Raw genomic sequence first — 25,645 nt, forward strand, 5'->3', positions numbered from 1 at the left:
GAAAGAAAGAAATTTTAAAGAAAGATGGATTATGGACATTTTCCGGATATTTTCTCGTGTTCGTGTTGTCTTGTAAACATCTTGGCGCCAAATCCGACATCAACAGTGGTGCTCAGAACGTAAGGAGGCTAAGCTACGCGAAACTCTGCTGGGAAAAACAACACCTCGTATCACGTTTGTTGTAGCTAGATCTGACGCTCTGTGATACTTTCACTCATATCACATTAAAAATGACGGAAACAAAAGCAAAGGTATTTAACTTAACAGTGTTCATATGCTATTTTCACGATCGTATGGGGCGGATCCAATATTTTTTCTGCCGATTAATAGATATTTGGAGGAAATGTTGTATTGTTTTTACCATGTCCGATTTTAAGTAAAAAATATTTGATTTGAGAGGATTCTATTTAATATAGGGGTGTCACTGTTAAGTCTATAGGGGTCGTGTCGGGGCCCAATTATATATAGCGCCGTTACAAAAGTAAGTTCCCTTGTACAGCTGTTGTAGATTTCTCTGGTGGCATCATGTTGCATATTAATCTTTTGACGAAATGATCATTTCAATATATATCAGAATATGATTTAAACTTGAAATCATTGAGAAAGGAAAAAGTAAGTCATTCCATCAAATAGATCTATTATAGTAATATCAGAATCAGTAAATTAAAGTGCCACAATACCAACATGCAATTCATTTATATATATAAAACAATTCCAATATTAAAAGGCATTGATATCTAGCCATATAATATTAACCTATGAGACACTATCATTGAAATACATATCATAATACAACGTACTGTCATATAAAATATAAACAGAAATAAACTATATAAATATCAGCTATGCGTACCTGTAGGTATTTGGAAGCAATCGTTTGCAAGATTATATCCAAATTTTATGATTGTAAAAATCTATGTTAATTATTGATGACTTTTATGAGATTGATATTAAATAATACTTTATTTCATCAAAATTGAACCACAAGTGACCTCGAGAGAACTATTTGAAGGAAAAAAAGAGATAAGTTTTGTATGTCACATTTTAAGGGAAACTAAATTTTAAGCATTTATGGTGTTCTTCGTAACATGTAGATTAATTTGCGATTCCCCTGAATCAATTATACCTCCATTGTTATATTTAGGTACGTTCTGGGGATATCTGTATTATTTACAAAACCTCTAGAAACTCGTGGATAATTTGATTGACTTTGAAATTGTTAGTGGAGGTACAATGTATGCATAGATGGATAATTTTTGTGAAAGGTTAAAAAGTTGTTACTGACAGAAATACAACTTTCAGCATGATAGGGTAACGTGTTACCAAAAAATTTACTTAGTTCAGCTTTTAACATGACTCTGCTATTGGAAGTTGAGGCACAAGTTGACAATATTCACTCTCAAGGTCACCAACATGTTATGACTCGTGCAATTTTTGACTTGTTAAAATATTGAAAAAATAAAATGTCAAAAAGATACATTTAGAAGCCACTATAACCATGTTTGAACTGTTACTACTGGTGTGCGACTGTTTTGGACTAATATGTTTACGGTGTGACCGTTGAGACGAGCGAAGACCCATGACATCTTACAACACGACTTAAGGCAATTCATTTAAAGTGGGAAATATAACGCAGTTGATGTAAACTGCGTTGTGACGTCATCATTAACTGCGATTGTTTTTCTTTTAAATCAAGCAACAACAAAACGTACGAAGGTATGGGAAAGCTTGTCTGGTATTTTAAAAACATTTGTGGTACTTTTCAAACTAGCTACCGGTATTTGTTTTATCTACAGGGTTGTCAATGAAGTATACCGCAGTGACATTTTTCCGGAAGCATAATGGGTAGTCCCCATCATTTTTCAGCTGATGAAGAGCAAATCACGTGACTCAATTGCACAATCATCGGAGTGAGCTCGTCGCGTTGCTTTGCGACACAAGTTTCGCTCGCTATCAATCTGAATGAAATGTGTCAAAAGATACATGTTGTCAGTTATCAGCCACAGCATGTTAATTAAGGTTGTACGTAACAAAATACTTAGCAATAGGATGTTTGTCATGCAGAATGATACTGAAATTAGATTTTTTTATATCCTGTAAAATTTTATGTTCAGCAGAAATTTCAGCATCAGGTGAATATCAAAAATAAAATAAATACTAAGATGTTTATTCGGTATTTGATGCACGGATGTTTGCGCTAGGGGGTCATTTATGTGGGAGGAAACCGGAGTACCCGGAGGAAACCCACGTGTCTGAGCGGGCGACCGCCATACCCTCTCACATACAACCAATGCCGATCACAGGGATCAAACTCAGGTCACAGCGGTGAGAAGCAAGTGCGCTACCAATATCGAGTGCCATGGATACATATTGCATCTCTATATAGGTGCTATTAGTGCACCACCAGTACATATCGCCTCTTTAGGTGCATTCTGGGTACATATCACTTCCCTAGGTGCATTCTGGGTACATATCCACTGTCCAACTCTGCCAATACATGATGATAGTACTCAGGTTGGTAACCAGAATTTTCTAGAGGGGAATGTGATGACCTGGGATTTTTCAGAGGGGGTGTGGATTTCTGAAATGGTGAGAGCTATGAATCATAAATATTTACATAGCATATTTTGGGTAAATCATGTCTCTAAAAGTATATGGTTTGATTCCTGTTTTCCTTTGATTTGATTTGCTAGACTAAGAGTTCAATATTTTTACAAAACGGGGACATGGATGCATCCCACACAGCCCCTGGTTATGGGCCTGATATTCACTGACACTATATTGAAACATAGTGGATGCCAGGTAGACCATGGTAGATGTAGTATATTGGATCAAGAACACTAGAGTTGAGGGATTAGGGCAGTGGCAGCACATATTTGTGCTTAGAGTAATAACATCTGGGGTGTGGAACTATTATGAACTTTTGTTTTCATTGTTTTTATGAATGTGGCATAATCCAGCTCTATGATATTTTATCACTGATTGAATTCTTTTTTTCAGCCTAAAGGATTGTCAATCAGACCGATAAATGTGGACAGCAAAGGACAGCTCACCGCTCAAATGGGTGAATAGATATATCACTTCATGCATTCTTTTTCTTTAGATTTTATTTCTATGACGATGTATTTGCTATGTGAGATTTATTAACAGAAGATTTTCACACATCTCATTTGTTGTGAAAATTTATAAAGTTACCTTTAAGGGGGTACTCTACATAACATTGTCATAATGGCTGACTTTCTTTTAAAACATGGATAAAAATATAAATATCAGCAATATTTGTCTATTCCTTTCTAAAATCATCACCTAGCTGCATGAGTAGCTCAGGTTAGCACTTCGGCTGCTGAACTGTAGATGGCAGGTTCGAGTCCAGCAGGGGTTTTAAATTTTTTTCAGAATGATTTCTACTAAACCTGCGGTTTTTTTTTACTAAATAAAGTAAATTTGAAAATTTTCAATTTCAAAATATTGTTGTACATGTACATATCCTCCACTTTTGATCCATATCAAATTTCTCTGGTGTAGCATACCCCAGTCCTTAATATTTGATAGTGAAAAATAGGATGCTCTTCAAAATTTTTAGTGTAATTACCAATTTACCCATATTCAATTGAAAGTAGGACTTTAGCTGATCATGCTCATCAAATGTGATTTATGGTATGATGATTTAAGTTGTGAATGATTATGGATTATTGTTTTTAAAGTTTGTGTATTCTTCACTAAAGAATATTTTTTACCTATGATGCTACATGTATGTGTTATGTTTATTTTTTTTTTTATTTTTGTTAAGGTAAGCTGAAGATTGAAACCCAGAAAAAAGTAAAGCCATCTGTCATCTGTCAGGCATCGATTCGACGTCCCACAGTTACTGTCCAGCCAGCATGCGTAGAAGATGTTCCACCTGAACTTCCACCAAAGACGAAGAAATCCCGTACGTACAGCAGCCTAAGTTTAGAATATAGAGCTCTATCAATACTTTTGATGCACTTCAATTTACCCACTGTGAGAAGTGCGAACTCTGCTAATTTTCTTATTCTTATAAACTCTTACATACCAACATACAATGTAGACAATACCAGGCCTGGATTTCTAAAAAAGTACTAAAGTCAAAACTTGAGATTTTTACTCAAATTTTGACTGCTCAAATAGAAGAAAACTCAAACTGAGGTTTATGATTTTTTCAAGGAATCCAAGCCTGGTATAAGCAGAAGTGCTTCTAGGGATGTGTGATGCATGCATAATGATATCATGTCTTTATTTGTTATAGAACATGTATTTCTTCTACATTGATTAAATAAAAGCAATTAATTGCACACATGTACATTTATATTGAAAACATAATGAAGTACATATGTAATGGACAGCAGATGGATGGAGACTAACAGTGCATCTAATATGTTTTTCTTTATACAAAGAATTACTTTTATTCATAATCTACATGTATATATCAGCTTTCAAAAAACCTCTCCATGGGTCATGAAACGCATACATGAAAACTCTCCTGACTGGAAACATCAGTAGGTATAAATGTGAGAATCATTTTCTAAATCTGCAGGAAAATGAATTAGTTACATTCAATATTGTAGAACGGTTTTCCATTCCAAATTTCGATGTGAACCACGAGGAGAAGCAGAGGGAGATTGAAAAGATTGAAAAGGAGCTGGCCAGAGACTTGTTCAAATCTCCTACTTATGCCCACGATATATACAGTTACTTAAAGGTAATAGAACAGTGGATCTATCGTGGCGCGTTGCTTTGTGAGTTAGTGTATTTGGGGATCGGTGTCTTTATGAATGAGATTTAAAGAGCTTCAATATTTAGAGGAGCTACATATGATGAACTTCAGGTGATATATATCAATAAGTTACTGTGGGTATTCATGTTCAATGCAATATTATACAAATGACTGTCGATGGTTTGGACTTCCAATTTCTCGGATGTTCTTGATCACTTACAGTAATCTCTTAATCTCAATTTATTTCCTCCTAAATTAGCAAATTTACTGTTGTTTTCTCAGTTTTTCAAAACTTGTGATCTCCCAAAGTAAAATTTTAGTCCCATTGTTTATACTCCTATCAGATTATTCTTGATACTTTGTAGTACTAACTATTTACACAAGCTGTCAGTCACTCAGGACCTCATTAGCACAGCATGGACCTTATCCCTGAGAAGGTCATGGTTAACAGTGAAAAAAAACATGGCTTGACTACTTAGGAATAACTAATTTATAGCATTGACACTTCCCCAGATATCCCAATCTGGGAATTAATTGCTCTGTTCAATTACTTACTTATGCCTGCAACCCCTCCTGGGGCATTGTCCACTGACAAAAGATCTCCAGGCATTTGTTCAATTTTCAGCCATAATTAACCATATTGAAAATTGAAAGGTAAACGATGATTATGAAATGCAAGAGAAATTTTTTTCACTGCAACAAATAAAGAATATTCAAACTCTAATGAAAATAGTTTCTTTATTCATATCTGGATGAAATAATGTTTTAGAAATAAAAACTTTGTCTGGAAAAATTAAATTGATTTTTCGCTCACCTGAACCGAAGGTTCAGGTGAGCTTTTCTGATCAAAATTTGTCCGTTGTCTGTCGTCGTTGTTGTCGTTGTAAACTTTTCACAATTTTATCTTCTTCTCCAGAACCACTGGGCCAATTTCAACCAAACTTGGCCAAAAGCATCCTTAGGTGAAGAGCTTTCAAGTTTGTTCAAATGAAGGGCCATGTCCCTTTCAAAGGGGAGATAATCACAAAAATGCAAAAATAGGGGGGGGGGGTCATTTAAAAATCTTCTTCTCAAGAACCACTGGGCCAGAAGAGCTGAAATATACCTGAAAGCTTCCTGACATATTTCAGATTCAAGTTTGTTCAAATCATGGCCCCCAGGGGTAGGATGGGGCCACAAGGGGGGATCAGAGTTTTACATACAAATATATAGGGAAAAACTTTAAAAATCTTCTTCTCAAGAACCAATGAGCCAGAAAAGCTGAGATTTACATGAAAGCTGCCTGACATAATGCAGATTCAAATTTGTTCAAACCATGGGCCGCAGGGTTAGGATGGGGCCACAATAGGGGATCAAAGTTTTACATACAAATATATAGGAAAAATCTTTAAAAATCTTCTTCTCAAGAACCACTGAGCCAGAAAAGCTGAGATTTACATGAAAGCTTCCTGACATAATGCAGATTCAAGTTTGTTCAAATCATGGCCCCCGGGGGTAGGGTGGGGCCACAAGGGGGATCAAAGTTTTACATACAAATATATAGTTAAAATCTTCTTCTCAATAGGCCTTTCCGAAAACGTGAGTTATCTCTCTTTGTATTCTTACATTTAGTGTGAATATGACAACTTCCGGGTAGTAACACACTCAGAATGCGCATATATTATAAGAGTTATATTAGTATGGGTATTGTTCTAAATCGTAAACAGTTGAAATCATTTGTACGAGAGAGTAAGAAAATGTTAATGGAAACAAAAACGAATTTCTTGATCGAGTCGGCTGTGATTTTTCGGGTGGGTGGGTGGGGGTTAAAAACTGAATTGGAAATCACGCAGACATTCATTTGTTTACATATGTCTCCAATAACGACTGACATAATTATTTTGTATGAAATCAGAACAGAACTTCTGATTCTCAAGAGATGATGGCATCTCATCAACTCAAAGCTCGGGTTTTTACGAGAATCGACACGTGCAAAGATCTTGCATAACATGCCCCCCCCCCCCCCCCCTTTCCAAAAAAAAAAAAAAAAATCAATTAAATTAGGAAATCAACGCTCTCATTGTTTTATCGAGGCTAAAATTATTCCACCACTACCAATCGATTCTTTCAAAAATAAACCAGATTGCAATGTTTGGGTAACTTTCTCCAAAGTACCTGGACGTGTTCATTCTGTACATTTGTACACTGCAGCATGAGGCTGGAATTGTTTTAAAATATCAACTGATATGTTTAAAATGCAGAAAAATAGGTAATTAAATAAAAAATTTAAATTAATTTTATTCAATATTGCTCGATTGATATAAATTATTTTTCATAGACCTGTGTGATCGTGGGGGGGGGGGGGGGGGGGGGGGGTACTCTCTGGGGAGAGGTAAGTTTAACCCCCAATAGAATGCTTTTGACGTCTCTGTATCTTCCCTCTTTTATTCGTATTAGCCCCCTTGAAATGTAAGTGATTATATATAGGCACGTATCGTGTCATAACAGAAATTGCAATAACAGATTTAGATCCCCCTTTTCACCACAAATTTACAAAATAATTTGAGTAAAACTCCAAATATTTTACCCCAAATGGCTGTATTTACAGGTACACACTCTTGCCGACTATAAATTCAGGGCGTTCAATTATAAGTTATTTTATTTTCAAAACAATTGTATGTGTAAATGTCAGTTTAAAGATGGTTTCTGACGACGAATTTCTTTATGGTTATACTTGTATTTGAAACTGTATAAAAAATTTGTGAGTAGTCAGCTGGAAATCTGTCAGTGGACCAGACATGGGGTCAATTACATTCAAAGTAATTGATTATAATTACAGATTACATTGAAATTTATGATTACAATTACAGTTACAATTACATCTATTTTGAAATGTAATTGATTATAATTACAATTACTTAGAAAAGTAATCAATTACAATTACAGATTACTTTTAGATACTTTTGCTGAGCAAAGCTTTATCTTTACTACCGCAAGGGTCCTACAATTGAAAACATAACAACTGTAAACATTTTTTATCATAACTTTATCTTAAAGTTATCTTATTTAGCTGTTATTTGTATCATAATTAAAACCCACATATTATAAATATTCCAGGTGACATGTCACACTCTAGGGAACTTAGATAATAGCACCCAGTTTTCAGTGCACAAGTCCTTTGTTTAGTATCTGTCAATTAGTAGAAATTCACCTGTAGAGATCAAGTGTATCTAAACTGAATTCCAAGAAAGACAACCATGAGGTTTCTGTTTCTTTTTCATTAATGTAAATAAAAGGTGTATAAAACCTTCATCTTCCGATAGCCATTTTTGTTGTTGTTTTTGTTTTGTGGTTATGAAGGTTGGATTACCCCATCAGGAAATTTAATCAAACATTAAAACTTGATAAAACAACGGTGAAATCTATAGGCTGTTCCAAAAACAAATATGGGGGAGGGGTACATGGCCTGTTTTTTTTCAACTGAAAGAAGAAAAATCTATTCTACAACAGTGAATCTGAAAATTGCATGAAAGCCTTTTAATATAAAATTCAGATAGCAGCCATTAACAGCCATCATGAGATCAAAGCATTCTCTGGTGATCAATCTATTGAAGCCAATTTTTGTTTTGACTGTCCCTTCACTAGCATTTGTAATGTATATAATAAAAGGACATCTGTTATTATTTTGACTAAAACTAAAACAGGAAAACATTAATTTCAATAATTTTCCCTTTAGTTTCCATAATGATATGGTTTCATGCACCTTTAAATTAGGGAATTTTTTTGTAAAATAAAAATATAAAGCATATGGAATGAAATAAATTAATAAATGCATCTGATTTAAATGAATAAGATATCAAGAAATAATATTTCTAAAAAAATCATTAGAAGAAAACTCGTTGATAATTAAAAAAAACAAAACATGAAAAATATACAAAATTAATGAAAGTAATCAAAAAAGTAATCTAAAAATAATCATGATTACAGAGTAAAATTAATGTAATCGATTACAATTACAATTACATGTAATCTAAAAAGTACACGATTACAGATTACATTTGATTACATGAAAAACTGTAATCGATTACAGCCGATTACGATTACAGATTACGATTACCCCATCTCTGCAGTGGACTCTCACTTACAAGTACAGGCTGGGATAAATTTTACTCGCCAATCAAAGAGATGGACATTTTCAAAATCCAGAGATGTCAGTCCGACATACCTAGACGTACATCGTGGCAGAACTTTTATCGCTGAATGTACTACATTGATATTGAACAAGTAACTTCTGATAATTTATTATAAATCTGACTGTATTGAAACACGGGCTAAAGATCCTGAGGAAATGTATGCAATATATAATATATACTAATTTCAGTCATAAAACATGTGAAATTCTGGAAAGTGGGAGGGGAAAGGGAAGTTAGAATAATCTAACTGCATCTCATGACAGGCCCGCCATAGGAAATCATATCACTTTAACGATAGAACATTCTATCGGGGAGGGGGGTCCTCCTCTACTTACAACATTAATTTTCTATTATTTTTACATGCAAAGTTGGTTATTTTCACGTGTATGAAGTAAACTTATGCATTGGGATTTTTTATTAACGTTAACATATTTGTTGGCGTGATTACTGTAAAATTATACAGAAATATCTTTGTGGCCTTCTGCACTATTGATAATGACGCTTCTTGAATATACTACGCGGAAGTCTTAAACTACTGTTACTCAAGGGCACTACGTTCCGGATCAAGGAAAGAGAACTCATGTTTTCGGATTGGGCTATAACCACTGAGTCAGAAAAGCTGATATTTACAAGAAAACTTTCTGACATAGTGCAGATTCAAGTTTGTTCAAATCATGGCCCCCGGGGGGTAGGATGGGGCCACAAGTGGAGGGGGGTGGGTCAAAATTTTACATACAAATATAGAGAAAATCTTTAAAAAATCTTCTTCTCAAGAACCATTGGGCCAAAGAAGTTGACATTTATATGAAAGCTTTCTGACGTAGTGTAGATTCAAGTTTGCAAAAATTGTGGCCTCCAGGGGTAGTTGGGGCCATATTAGGGACTAAGATTTTACATGCAAATATATATGGAAAGTCTTCAGATATGGGCCAAGGTGACTTAGGTGAGCGATGTGGCCCATGGGCCTCTTGTTTTAGCATTGTCGCGTTATATTGTGTTTGTGTCTTCACAAGTTATATTTCGTTACTATTAAGGTTTAAAACCAGTGAATCTAAGTGCTGAATTTGGACTCTTGAAAACTTGAACTCTCAATCTCTCACAGCTTTATTATAGAGAGTCACTTGAGGCCCTCTAGTTTCAGGGCTGTGTTCAAGATCGTAGCGGCTGAATATAGTGGCTAGATAGTGTGGCTACATATAGTGGCTAGATAGTGCGGCTACATATAGTGGATAGTGCAGCTACATACAGTGGCTAGATAGTGTGGCTACATACAGTGGCTAGATAGTGTGGCTACATACAGTGACTAGATAGTGTGGCTACATACAGTGGCCAAATAGTGCGGCTACATACAGTGGCTAGATAGTGTGGTTACATACAGTGGCTAGATAGTGTGGCTAGATACAGTAGCTAGATAGTGTGGCTGCATGTAGTGACTAGATAGTGCTGCTACATATAGTGGGTAGATAGTGCAGCTACATAAAGTGGCTAGATAGTGTGGCTACATATAGTGGCTAGATAGTGCGGCTACATATAGTGGCTAGAAAGTGTGGCTACATACAGTAGCTAGATAGTGCAGCTACATATAGTGGCTAGATAGTGCAGCTACATATAGTGGCTAGATAGTGCAGCTACATATAGTGGCTAGATAGTGCGGCTAGATACAGTGGCTAGATAGTGCAGCTACATATAGTGGCTAGATAGTGTGGCTACATATAGTGGATAGATAGTGTGGCTACATACAGTGGCTAAACAGTGCGGCTACATACAGTGGCTAGATAGTGCGTCTACATACAGTGGCTAGATAGTGCAGCTACATATAGTGGCTAGATAGTGTGGTTACATACAGTGGCTAGATAGTGTGGTTACATACAGTGGCCAAATAGTGCGGCTACATACAGTGGCCAAATAGTGCGGCTACATACAGTGGCTAGATAGTGTGGTTACATACAGTGGCTAGATAGTGTGGCTACATACAGTGACTAGATAGTGTGGTTACATACAGTGGCTAGATAGTGTGGTTACATACAGTGGCTAGATAGTGTGGTTACATACAGTGGCTAGATAGTGTGGCTACATACAGTGACTAGATAGTGTGGCTACATACAGTGGCTAGATAGTGTGGTTACATACAGTGGCTAGATAGTGTGGCTACATACAGTGACTAGATAGTGTGGCTACATACAGTGGCTAGATAGTGTGGTTACATACAGTGGCTAGATAGTGTGGTTACATACAGTGGCTAGATAGTGTGGTTACATACAGTGGCTAGATAGTGTGGCTACATACAGTGGCTAGATAGTGTGGTTACATACAGTGGCTAGATAGTGTGGCTACATACAGTGACTAGATAGTGTGGCTACATACAGTGACTAGATAGTGTGGCTACATACAGTGGCTAGATAGTGCTGCTACATACAGTAGCTAGATAGTGTGGCTGCATATAGTGACTAGATAGTGCTGCTACATATAGTGGGTAGATAGTGCAGCTACATAAAGTGGCTAAATAGTGTGGCTACATATAGTGGCTAGATAGTGCGGCTACATATAGTGGCTAGAAAGTGTGGCTACATACAGTAGCTAGATAGTGCAGCTACATATAGTGGCTAGATAGTGCAGCTACATATAGTGGCTAGATAGTGCAGCTACATATAGTGGCTAGATAGTGCAGCTACATATAGTGGCTAGATAGTGCAGCTACATATAGTGGCTAGATAGTGTGGCTACATACAGTGGCTAAACAGTGCGGCTACATACAGTGGCTAGATAGTGCATCTACATACAGTGGCTAGATAGTGTGGCTACATATAGTGGCTAGATAGTGTGGCTACATACAGTGGCTAAACAGTGCGGCTACATACAGTGGCTAGATAGTGCGTCTACATACAGTGGCTAGATAGTGCAGCTACATATAGTGGCTAGATAGTGTGGTTACATACAGTGGCTAGATAGTGTGGCTACATACAGTGACTAGATAGTGTGGCTACATACAGTGGCCAAATAGTGCGGCTACATACAGTGGCTAGATAGTGTGGCTACATACAGTGGCTAGATAGTGTGGTTACATACAGTGGCTAGATAGTGTGGCTACATACAGTGACTAGATAGTGCAGCTACATATAGTGGCTATATAGTATGCTGTGAAATTAAATAAACATCTATGCTAGCCCTACGTAGGGATAACAAATGTTAATTCATACAGTGTGTTCAATAGACCTAGATATCTAGCCTAGCAGCTACGTGTAGGCTAGCCGCTATAATCTTGAACGCAGTCCGGTGCTATAACTACAGCTAGTATCTCAAGTCTTTATTTGTTCTTGTAAGACTTTAAACTGGGTGTCCTATAAGTTTGTATGCGTAGATGATAAATAAGTGAATGATATTATTCACTAGGGTTTGTAAAATTTTATTTTTAATTCTCAGGTCAAACTGTTTTATATTACAGACCGGCAGGTTTTATCCACTTGTAGCTAGAGTTACTTCTCTTTGAAAATACTTGAATTTTGTACAGATATTTCATGTTGTACTCTCTAAAGATTTCCATAATGCATTCTTTTCTTTTGTGAAAGAGTATGTACAGTATATACAGAGACTCTTCAATGAGACATCATTGCAGCTCTTAGTGAGTTAGATTGAGTATGTAAAATCTAAGGTTGATACATTTATTTTTGAATTCTTAGGATTTGTGTACACACATGAATCTGTGTAAAATCGAGCATTTCTGTGGCTACGGTGTCTATACAGTACCCGCAACGTTATTCTTGACATTCCTATCGTGCGTGTATCCTATCGTATCGTGCCTGTATCCTATCCTATCGTGTATCAGGTTTTCCGTTTTCTATCGTGTTTTGCGTTTATCAGGTCTATCGTGTATCATATTTTGCGTGCATCAGGTTTTCCGTTTATCGTGAAAATCGTTTATCGTGTAGCGTCGGAAACTATCGGGATCATATATTAAATCTAATGAAAAAGTAAGATACTTTCCGAAAGCTTTATTCGTTTTGTTAAAGAAGCTATTTTTAGGAATCGAGGAAAGACAGTATATTTGAAAGAGAACATAAAGCTGTCGATTTTAAGGCAGAAAAAGAGCTATATGCCTGTCCAGAAAGGGTGAAAATTTACCACAATTTCATTCTAAGTAGTCTGGAAAGTAGGCAGTGGTTTGCCGAGCAAACCGAGGACAGTAAAACTGAAAGCTCCTTCATCTGGAGTTCATAAACATTTCCTTGTCTAGGAACAATTATTTGTAATTAACACTAACAAAGAAATAGCAAGTTTCGATCTGAAAGGAAAAATCAGTAAATTACATTGTTTATTACATATATTTTAATAATGGTTCTTTTTCTTCCGATTTTGTTCACCTTCATTCAACTTATATACCAACTACTGAACTTGTGCGCGTTCTTATCTATCTGATTTTGTGTATCACCCGTGTTTTGACAGTAAACATTTTCAGGGACACTGTATTTCACACATTTAGAAGATTAAGTTTTAAAAGAGTGCAAGGGTATATTGCATCTCCCAGAATTCTGCTCAATTAGGCACGATTCAGCTGTCATCGTTATTTTTTTTTATTCGTACATGTACACATATACCAATAGTCGTACGTGTAGATACTGGAAATTTATGCTAGTTTTGATGATTATTTGAATTTTTTACATGCTAAACACAAACATTTTAAAGCGTTTCTAAATTGCGACTTTAAATCAAGCCGGGTTTTATACATTATATGTTTTTAATAGTTTATTTATTTTTTGTTAACAAAATGTCAATTCATATAAATATGTTCCAATTACTTATGACTGTCAATTATCACTCATAGTGTAGAAATATCTAACATATGGTGTAGTGCAGTGGATTGTATTTAAAGCGGTCATTATGAAAATAATTGTAGTAGTTGAATGAGCGGTGAACTCAGAGCTTGATGCAAAATAACCCCCCTCCTCGCTACAAACAAAATATTACTTGGTTTTATTTGATATCCAAGATAATGGACATTAGAATAAGAGAGCTATTGAAGCATGATATCACTACATTATATTACATTTTGCTAATTTCCTGTTTAATTGCTAAACGCTCAGCATCAAGTGTGAATGCCACGGGTCCTCCGAGATGACCTTAAAAACAGACGCTCCGTGTCACGGTAGGTGTGGCACGCTAAAAAACCCTCACTGCTCATTGGCCGTAATTGCCGAGCATAAGCCTAAATTTAAAAGCTCTTAACCGGTCATGGTTACGTCTCCATATGAGTGAAATATTCTCGAGCGAGACGTTAAGCAAGACAAAAATCAATCACTCCCTGTATGATTCATATATTAAACATTTAAGGTGACAATATACGTTTTAGAATCATTGGCTGAGAAAATTCATATAGATATCAAATAATGAATTCAATACCATATATAGTTTAGCTTACTGATTTTAGCTGTAATGACGTTAAAAAAAAACTTAAATATAATTAAAACAAAAAATAAAAAAAATAAACGTACAACCGTGGATAAATAAATTATATGCTTTAGGTATATTTGAGTATTGAAATCCTTCAATATTATTATCAGCATAATATAATTATTTTGTATGTATCAAACTTTCGTTCTGTTTAAATTGTTTCTAAATTTACAACATTTCTATCAGGTTTTCCATTTATCGTGAAGATCTTTTATCGTGGTTTGCGTTTATCAGGTCTATCGTGAAGATCGTTTATCAGGTTTACCGTGTATCCTATCGTATCGTGCGTGTATCCTATCCTATCGTGTGTGTATCGTGTTCTATCGTTTATCATGTCAAGAATAACGTTGCGGGTACTGTACATGTATATCTGACTGACAGATGGTAGAAAAAAGATGGCACATCCCAGAGGACTTCTTAGACCATGGAGAAATCAACGCAAAGACACGGGCAATACTGATGGACTGGTTTATACAGGTTCAGGTTAGTTATATAAATCGTCACAAAGACACGGGCAATACTGATGGACTGGTTTATACAGGTTCAGGTAAGTTATATAAATCATCACATAGACACAGACTGTACTGATGGACTGGTTTATACAGGTTCAGGTAAGTTATATAAATCATCACATAGACACAGGCTGTACTGATAAACTTGTTTATACAGGTTCAAGTAAGTTATATAAATCATCACATAGACACAGACTGTACTGATGGACTGGTTTATACAGGTTCAGGTAAGTTATATAAATCATCACATAGACACAGGCTGTACTGATGGACTGGTTTATACTGGTTCAGGTAAGTTATATAAATCATCACATAGACACAGGCTGTACTGATGGACTGGTTATACCCCCCGCAACAAGTTGTGGGGGGGGTATACTGGAATCAGGTTGTCCGTCTGTCTGTCCGTCCGTCCGTCTGTAGACGCAATGGTTTCCGGACTCTAAAGCATTATCCTTTCCACCTACCGTCACCATATCATACATATGGACTACCCATGGGATGAAGATGTTCCCTATCGATTTTGGGGTCAAAAGGTCAAAGGTCAAGCGCACTGGACATCGAAGAAGCAATATGGTTTCCGGGCTCTAAAGCGTTATCCTTTCCACCTACAGTCACCATATCATACATATGGACTACCCATGGGATGAAGATGTTCCCTATCGATTTTGGGGTCAAAAGGTCAAAGGTCAAGCGCACTGGACATCGAAGTAGCAATATGGTTTCCGGGCTCTAAAGCGTTATCCTTTCCACCTACAGTCACCATATCATACATATAGACTACCCATGGGATGAAGATGTTCCCTATCGATTTTGGGGTCAAAAGGTCAAAGGTCACGCGCACTGGACATCGAAGTAGCAATATGGTTCGGTTTGTCATGCCATTTGTTTTTTACACTCAGAAAAGAGGTAGTTTATACCTATTACCAACACCCTTTGGGAGATTGGGGTAAGCGGGGGGTATTCTTAGTGAGCATTGCTCACAGTACCTCTTGTTTATACAGGTTCAGGTAAGTTATATAAATCATCACATAGACACAGACTGTACTGATGGACTGGTTTATACTGGTTCAGGTAAGTTATATAAATCATCACATAGACATTTCCAAAAGACATCTCAAACTGAAAATGGTTTTAATTATATCAGGTTTTTAATTGACACGGTTTTACACTTGCAAGGTCAGGTTCACACGAGAGATGAGAGTAAACCAGTGTTGTGTTGATTTGTAGGTTTACCTAGAGTTGCTGGACACCACCCTACACATGGCTGTGGCCTTTGTTGACCGTATTCTCAGTAACCAGAAAGTCACCGCCAACTCTCTACAACTTTTGGGTATTACCTGCATCCTTATTGCTGCCAAGTACTACGAAAGATTTCCACCACAGGTGAGATAGATATTTAAAAACAGGTTGCAAAGTATGATGAAAAATTTCTGTCATATTCGGGAGAGTTGGAATTTTAACTTTAGTTAATTGTTGCAGAGTATGCTGGAAGATTTCCCCCACATGTTCTATAGATTTTTAGGTCACCTGAGTAAATTCAGGTGACCTATTGCAATTGATTGTTGTCTGTCGCACGTCATCCTGTAAGAATTGGACGTTTTAAACTTTTTGATAAGTACCATTCTAATTCTTTTCAAATTTAGCAAGAGGGATGTAAATTGTAAATTTCAGGACTCCGGGACTCCTGCACCACTGTGAATTTCATCACCTTCACTTTCATCATTATCTATCAATAAACATTTATGTTGATTTAAATCCTTCAAAATTGTTCATTATTCTTTCATTATATATGTACTTTGAATACCTTAAGATCGGGAATGAATGGTTTGGGTTGGGAACGAAACGCTTCGAAATGAACAGGTTTGGCCTCGATTTCAAATCCCACCTTCCATTCACTAGATATGAAATATGGTCGTTATACATTGACTACTTTAAAGTGTTCCATTCTTGATGAGAACTGTTCCTTTCAAATTGTTCGTTCCCTAATAAAAAGCATTCTTTCCCAAAGCGTTCAGCGTTCCACTGGTGTAGTAGTACGTCGCCTCAGGGTCTGTATAGTGTGTAAAAGCTTTCATCAGTATAGGTACTTTCAGGAACATTTAAGTTTCAAGAACACATCCTTTTTTCATTTGAATTAAGCTTAGATATGCAGAACAGGATATGTTTTTATAGATTTCATTGCCCTTGGGACTAGTGAGTAATTGTATTTTGTTTGACATCCTTCTTGAAAATCTTTCACTCATATGAAGACATCACCATTACGAGTGAAGGGCTGCAAAATTTAGGCCTATGCTCTGCTCTTATGGCCTATGAGCAGGGAGGTATCTTTATCGTGCCACACCTGCTGTGACATGGGACCTCATGCAATTTTTGTTGTCTCATCTGAAGGATCGCTCCATTTAGTCACCTCATACAACAAGCAAGGGGCACTGAGGACCTATTCTAAACCGGATCCTCACGGAATTTGGACTAGTGATACTTTTAACTAATACTTGGGTAATCAATAAAGCCTGTGGACCTCTTGTTTCATAATAATATTACCGCCAAGTGGAAAAAACTTATTTCTGGACTCATTCATCAACATAATCACCCACCAATGCTCCCTGCACGAAGGAAAAAGAACCACATATCGGAACCTGTCACATGATGAATTACTAGGTTTATCCTCCCCAAAAAACATCAAGGACATCATCATCAAACCCGCTGATAAAGATGGGGCAATTGTAATTATGAACCGCGATGATTACATATCAGAAGCTAACAGACAACTTAACAACCCCGGGAACTACACTGAACTCACAACTGATATCACGCCGAATATCGTAAAAACAATCAACAAATTTCTACAAAAAGTCCAACACCTAATACCACAGGATATTTACAAATACAACAGACTCCAGATCAAACAAATACGGACACCGGTATTTTACGTGCTTCCAAAAATACACAAACAAGGCAATCCAGGACGCCCTATTGTCTCCGCCGTGGGCGGACCAACGGAAAAATTATCAGTCACAGTGGACTTCTTTCTGAAACCGCTAGCCCATAAAGTAAACTCTTATATAAAGGATACGAATGATTTTCTCAAGAAACTCCAAAAGTTGAAAACAGTTCCTACCAACAGTATTTTGGTCTCTGCAGATGTCTCTTCGCTGTACATCTCTATCCCACACCGTGATGGCATACTAGCAATCAAAACGGCACTAGACCTTATAGAAGATCCGTAAATACCTACCTGGGTCCTACTACGATTTCTACACCTGATCCTAACCAAAACAAGTTTTGAATTTAATGGGAAACATTATCTACAAACTCAAGGAACAAGTATGGGTACAAAATGCGCTCCGAATTACACAATCCTATTTATGGATCAACTAGAAAAAGATTTCTTACAACAATCGGATATGAAACCACTCATCTGGTGGAGGTATATAGATGACATTTTCTTTATTTGGACGAATGCCTGCGAGGACCTACATGTACATTCCTTCGTGTCTCGTTTAAACGAATTCCACCGAACAATCAAATTCACCTATAAACATTCCACCACAGAAATTAATTTTCTGGATACCACCATACACCTCAACAATCAAGGAGAACTGTCCACCACCCTTTTTACGAAACCTACTGATGCCCATTTATATTTACATTACAATTCTAATCATCCCAAACACATGCTGAAAAGCATCCCATTTAGCCATGCAAGCTTTACGGATCAGAAGAATATGCATTTCCGATACAGATTTTGAATTACATGCCGAGAAACTGATGGAACATTTTTAGCCAGGAAAATTACCCACCGTCAATACTCAATCAATTAAGCTATAGAGAAAGCCCGAAAAATCAAACATACAGAAATAACTGAGAAACAACAAGCCGCAAGCGAAATCCGTCATTCCTTTGGTGACAATATTCGACAAATTAAACCTGGACTTCCGATCCATCATCAACCAATACAAAACAATTCTTGAACAATCCCCAGATACAAAAGACCTAATCAACAAAATTATCATTACATACAAGAGACCTCCAAATCTACAAAGCATTTTAGTTCACTCCAAATTGAACTGGACACGGAAAACCACAGTAAGCCACCCATGTTACGAGAACTGCCACATATACCTTTTTGTTAGGAATACTACAAAAATCTGGATCACTTCCACAAATATATCCTACAATATTAAAAAGAATCTAGACTGCAACAGCACATCCGTCATTTATGCAATCACGTGCAAAAAATGTTTTATTCAATATAAAGGACAAATGGGATATTCACTCCGAGATCGCATGTATGGACATTTCGCCGATATCAGAGCTGCAAATCAACACAAACCTGTGTCTCGACACTTCACGTCACAAAAAGACACGTCCCAATCGAATACGTCACAGTCACATTCCATACAGGATATTTCTATCATGCCGCTTGTCAAAACAACAAACAATATTAATCAACGTGTTAGGCTTTTATACATATTTTTATAACCATACATCCGTCAGGCTTAAACCAGAAATATGCCTAAAGTCAAATATACAAAACGGAATCCAGAGAAAACTAAAACAACGGACTTCAAAATCAGCTGTACTATATGCGACCGCAAATTGGCTGGGATATCTAACTTCAGAAGGCATTTTAAACAAATACACAATCCCATGGTTACAAGATTCTACTGCAACATCTGCCAAAAATAAATAAAGAAATAAAAGTGTATCCTGCATTCTCACTATGTGTTGGTGATCTGTTTTAATTCTTTAAGTTTAATATTATGTGAATGGAATGCTTTTTTGTTTTCAGAAACATATATAGAACATTTGATTGGATGTTATTACAAATTGACAATGATGTAATTGTGACCCCAGAATTTGTAAATTTCTTATAAATCCCATGTCAAATATAAATTTCCCAGGTTTGAAAGTTAAGTGCAAATCTATATCAGCCATGTCATGAACATCCTATATTTTCTTCTAATTTTGGTCATAAACGTCTATTACAACTTCTAGTAAAATGGTTGTAAGTTCCGTTTACGACCTAATGTCAACCTTTCATAAACCTGCATACATATACTTCTTGTTCATTCTGCTGTAAGAATTTATTTAGGTTTGACCTTGACCTCTGTTCCTACATTACAGGTGTCGGACCTGGTGTACCTCACAGACAACACCTACAAAGTGAGCCAGGTGTTCGTCATGGAGATGATTGTACTGAAGAAGTTCAAGTTTGACCTCAGCACCACTGACCCGGTCTCCACGATGGAGCACTTCCTAGAGATATCACCGACAGACTCAATGGTGAAGTACAGCCATGTGCTTGTATTATATCACTCAATAACTATTACTCTATTTACAAAGCAGTCTTTGATATTCAGAACATTCATGATTGATAACGGATTGTCCCGGTTTACTATTTTTTTTCATCAAAGTACATGGCATTGAATGAAAAAAAAAACTAAATGGCAAACTTCGTGAGAGCCAAATGCTTTCATCAAATCGTGTGGAATTTATTTCTTTGTTCATACTATTCCTGATGGGTCAGTACCTGGCCATAAGTGAGTCATCATTTCACTTTTTATGCCCCTGAGATCGAAGATCAGGGGGCATATTGTTTTTGTCCTGTCTGTCATTCTGTCTGAAACTTTAACCTTGCTAATAACTTTTGAACAGCAAGTGCTAGAGCTTCGATATTTCACATGAGTATTCCTTGTGACAAGATCTTTCCATGGGTACCAGCATTTTTGACCCTATGACCTTGACCTTGGAGTTTGACCTACTTTTTAAAAACTTTAACTTGCTAATAACTTTTGAACAGTGAGAGTTAGAACTTTGATATTTTACATGAGAATTCCTTCTGACAAGACCTTTCCGTGGGTACCAACATTTTTGACCCTGTGACCTTGGAGTTTGACCTATGTTTTGAAAACTTTAACCTTGCAAATAGCTTTTGAACAGCAAGACCTAGAGCTTTGATTTCACATGAGTATTCCTTGTGACAAGACCTTTCTGTGGGTACTAAACATTTTGATCTTGGCATTTGACCTAATTTTAAAAAGTTGACATTGTTCATAACTTCTAAATGGTAAATATCAAAGCTTATCTTGCACATGAGCATTTCTCGTGACAAGATCTTTCTACTGGTACCTAGATATTTGTCCTTGTGACCTTGGCCATCTTTGGAATTGGCCATTATCGGGGGCATTTATGTTTCACAAACACATCTTGTTCCCTATACATTTCATTGAAAAAACAATTTGTATAAAAATTTATTGTGAAGTCAATTTAGTCTCAATATTTTCATGATTTTTTCCCCACTTATTATGCATAGCTGTACAAATTTTCTTTTGCTATGATGCTAAGCAAATTGTGATATCATGATCAAGGCAAAATTTTTAACCTCAAAATACTTTTTAAAATTTTTTTAACAAATTTGTGCCTAAAATTTCAATTACGCATTTGATGTGTGATTTCACTGCATCACCTAGATAGATAAAATTATTTTGAAATGATGTGAAAAAACTACAAATAATTTTGTATTGTTTTAATGTCATATCCAATCATAGAGTCCATGAACATTTTGTGCAAGAATTTTATAAACCTTAATTTGTAATAGAGAAAACATTATCTGGCTTATGAGCAATGAATGTAGCAATATTATTGAAAAATTTGCCAACATATACATGTATAGCTGTTCATTATTAAGAAAAGTTGATTTATCATGAAGTTTTAAGTATAGCTTTATCTGTCTTCTGGATAATCACTCTTTTATGATTTACATATATGAATTTTGTATTTTTTGTATTCCCCTCTGGGTCCAAATTTGGAAATAGATTACCTATTTACTGTCTATAGAAATGATGTACAAGTAATGCTTCAATAAGTTTTTTTTCAAAAGGCATTTTTCAATGAAATGTATAGTGAAAAAATAAACTGAAGACTCACTTATCGCCAGATACTGAAAGTATGAAAGTTCACTGGACTTTCTTTAAGACCACATACTCACCACATTAGAATAATGTTCTACGCAATGCAAATTTGACCCACTTTCAGATGAAAAAGTCAATCACAGAGCAATTGAATCTGTTTAAATTCTTTGATGACTTCTTATTGGATATTATATATTATTTTCAATCTGGTCTGACTTTTGCAGTCATATACATGTAGTAATTCGTATTTCAGCAAAATGTGTGCTTATGTAGAGTTATCTTCCCTTTACAAAATCCTTTGATGCTGAAACAATTAATCTATTGCTAATCAATCTTATTACTTTATTTTGCTATTGGCGATAACATGTATTGCAACTGTTCTGTCTTGTTTATGAAATGTTTGGTTCAATGATGATGGAATGGTAAATACTCTACACTGTCAGATATTATGAAAAATGTTATGATATATAGCAATGTACCCTGTGTAAAATGTAATTAGTGCATGAAGTGAGAAATAATTAGTCCCTGCCAAAAATCACTTTAGAAAATTAGATGCATTGGAAAATGAACAAAAACTCTAATCCCTGGAGAGGCATTTGAGGGAAAGAGAAGAAATTGATTTAATTTTGATTTCTAATAATGTGTGAATATGGTAAAAAGGTGTGTTGTTAAGGGATATGGATGTCATTCAGTCATTTGCACTACATCATGGTCATTGGAAGACAAAAGTTTACAATGCATGAATTATTCAGATGAACACCCCTACATGGTAACACTTGTTAAGATCCTTGCTGACAAGTAAATTTCCTCACAAGAAAAGAATTATATTGGAATACCAACTGCTTCTTGGGTCTATAATTTGTTTGATGAAGGCATTTAATATTTATGAAATCATAAATGATAAATTAGCTTATTCCCTCTTATTAGGAAAAAAGCATATAGAGCAGGCAATTTTTACACGAACTCTGCTTGAATTACACCAGTGTATTATGTAGAGCAGGTGCTATGTAACCTCACTTTGATACATGGTTATATTTACATACGATGCCTTGGTCTTCTATCTACTTGAATATCATTTCATTCACTGGAGATTGATTTGTTACACCAGTGTTATAAAATAAGCCTGGATTTTGATGAAATGAATGCTGTTTTTGATTAACAATGTGTGGGTTGATACTTTATCGTACAAACATCTCCATTCTAATAACTCGGATCTACTTGTATCATTACTGTATCTACTGAATGTTAAGAGATCTAAGTAACATCCAGAATTTTATAACACCCAAACCCTGTCGCAAAATGTTTGAGGGTTGTTTCAAATCATTTTTAGACCAAATCAATGGCCAAATACATGTTGGACCTGACAACGACCTGTCACAAGTTTGCCAGCATTTTACCCACAGTGTTAGCAGCCTCCTGTGTGTATGTAGCCAGAAAGTTATTTGTGATGGACAAAGTATGGACCTGTGGTCTGGAGTATTTCTCGGGATACACAGAAAAAGATCTGATGAAGTGTGTCACAGAACTGTTAAGGATGCTGATCAAAGCACCCACGGCCAAACTTCAGGTACGTGTCACAAACCCACGGCCAAACTTCAGGTACGTGTCACTTACCCACGGCCAAACTTCAGGTACGTGTCATAAACCCTGTCCGGGCCGAATCTTTGTTATCTTCCAGAAAAGGCTTATAAATAGCATGTGAGTGAGTGAACACAATGCAGCTATGTGTTGAACCATTATGATCTGCCAACAACCTTTACCTTTGACCTCAAAGTAAAATGATTGATTTATTTGACGTATATTCTTGTCTGGTCAATAACTTTTAAAAATCATTTGAAATAAAGCTTATGCTACATGGTTATTTGTATGCATCACCTCAAAGGTACTGTCATAACTTGCTAGGTCACCTAGACCCCGGAGTCAAATTTTTAATTACTAGTATTCTAGGCATTTATGTGTGTTCGCTTTGGATTACTAGAGTTTGAAATGTTTAGTACACATACATCTGTGGAAGAATCACTATATGACCTTGACCTCAAGGTCACAGTATTGATTATTTTTAGCATAATTTAATATTTATCAAATGGAACACCTAATGGAAAGTTATTAAAAAAGACCCCCAGACTTTCACCTTGGTTTTTAAATAATTAATCACTAGTTCTGATAATCTGCCTACACAAAATTTGTGAAGTACACCATCATGTTTTGTTGAATTGATTTGATGAGAGGGGTAGCTAGACTGGCAGGTGCATGCATGTTTGTTTTGGAGGCTTTTATTGTTAATTAATGTTTAACAAGCAGTTTATGCCACTCAGTTTTACTATTGACTAGGGAACGTAATTGCTAATTAATTTCTGTCTTAACATAGGAGTATTGCAACAGCCCTACATTAACTGTTGATTGGCAATTGATGTTTACTAATTCTGTTGTAATTAATTTATAAGCGATTGATTATTTCTTAGTTGAATGTAAAATATAAAAACAAGGAACAATTTAGCTCTATACTAGCAATTTACGTAGTTGCATGGATGTTGGCGCAAGGGGTGGGGGGGGGGGGGGCATTTTATGGGAGGATACCAGAGAACCCAGAGGAAACCCAGGTGTCTGAGCGGGCGACCACCATACCCTCTCACATACAACCATTGCCGATCATGGGGATCGAACTCGGGTCGCAGCGGTGAGAAGCGAGCGCTGTGTGCTACCCGGACACCCAACACTTACGAAATGCACAAGAAAATATAATCAAAAAGAAAAATTGGATGGAAAAGCCTATAAATTTTCTATACAAGCAGATCCTTAGCATGATAAATCCACATAAGGAAAGTTCATTGCATGTGATCTTTCATAATTTTCATACTGATTCATCACAAAACATTGAATTAGCATTGAAGCACAGACAAGTGCAAGGTCCACTTAGTAAATTTAACTTCTGGACTCATTAAAGTATTTATTGGGAGTCATCATAATTTTCTGGGATTCAATGAATACCTGTGAGTTTAGGACTCATCATGACTGAATCCTGTAGAGAACCAAGGTTTCTCGAGAGGTTTTTTATTTGAAAATCAAATACGCATATAGATGTATTGGGCATGGTGGTTTAATGCTAAAACTAAGGAGAGGGGAAGGAATGTTTAGGATGGGAGGATGAACTTGGCCATTGTTAAGACTAATGTGTTCACATTTTGATGTATTGCAGGGGGCCAGAAAGAAGCACGCTGCCTCCACATTTACACGGATCAGTCACCACAAGTTGTTGGAAACAAAACCTGCGGCCATTCTTAAAGCACTAGAAAACAAGTAGTCTCGCAACCCGTAGGTTATACACTTCATGATTTCAGAGGTGCTAATCGTCACTTTTGTACAGTTTACCCTTCTTCAATCTTCCTATTTGTTATCATTGATCATCCCCTGTAATGGAAATTGAGGAACTGCATATTTGTGCATTCCTTGAAACAACTAAAGTGTATGCTGTACAAAATAAGAAGAGGTGATTTGTTATCTGTACATTAATCGTAATTGTCCTGTGTCATCATTTGTAAACAACTAATCGTAATTCTTTAGTGAATCTGCAATACTGTGATATGTGATATTTTTGATTGTAGTTGTGAAACATAAATTGATAATGGTGTATGAATATTTTATTTATGAAATGTTTTATAATTTGTAGATGTGTTTCCACTAGTCAGGGGTGTTTTCTAGATCGCCCGTTAATAAATTTATAGTTTTCTTTACCGTGATGATAGATTCATATAGTCATTTGCAGTTTCTTTAAAATATTACAATTTAAGATAAGTTATTGATCTGTGCCGATTGTAAACAGGTTTGTAATAATAATTGAATACATAATAAAATTCCTTTAAGACTTAA

General features: G+C 36.1%; 1 protein-coding gene across 1 annotated transcript; it reads left to right on the forward strand.

Annotated features, from left to right (window-relative positions):
* LOC125656156 (G2/mitotic-specific cyclin-B) lies at positions 1 to 25,645 on the forward strand. The gene is made up of 9 exons (XM_048886746.2): positions 1 to 251; positions 3,001 to 3,064; positions 3,791 to 3,931; positions 4,587 to 4,720; positions 14,734 to 14,835; positions 16,092 to 16,247; positions 19,992 to 20,150; positions 23,109 to 23,345; positions 24,975 to 25,645. Exons 1-9 carry the CDS (start codon positions 231 to 233, stop codon positions 25,077 to 25,079), a joined length of 1,119 nt encoding a protein of 372 aa, XP_048742703.2. The 5' UTR covers positions 1 to 230; the 3' UTR covers positions 25,080 to 25,645.

Source organism: Ostrea edulis, chromosome 7, assembly GCF_947568905.1.
Source record: "Ostrea edulis chromosome 7, xbOstEdul1.1, whole genome shotgun sequence".
Taxonomy (NCBI): Eukaryota; Metazoa; Mollusca; class Bivalvia; order Ostreida; family Ostreidae; genus Ostrea; species Ostrea edulis.

Bases quoted from the DNA above. Each gene is read 5' to 3' on its own strand.
- LOC125656156 (XM_048886746.2), top strand. From the start codon at position 231: ATGACGGAAACAAAAGCAAAG. The intron at 252-3,000 runs GTATTTAACTTA...TCTTTTTTTCAG, and splicing joins TGACGGAAACAAAAGCAAAG to CCTAAAGGATTGTCAATCAG. The intron at 3,932-4,586 runs GTACGTACAGCA...TCAATATTGTAG, and splicing joins ACCAAAGACGAAGAAATCCC to AACGGTTTTCCATTCCAAAT.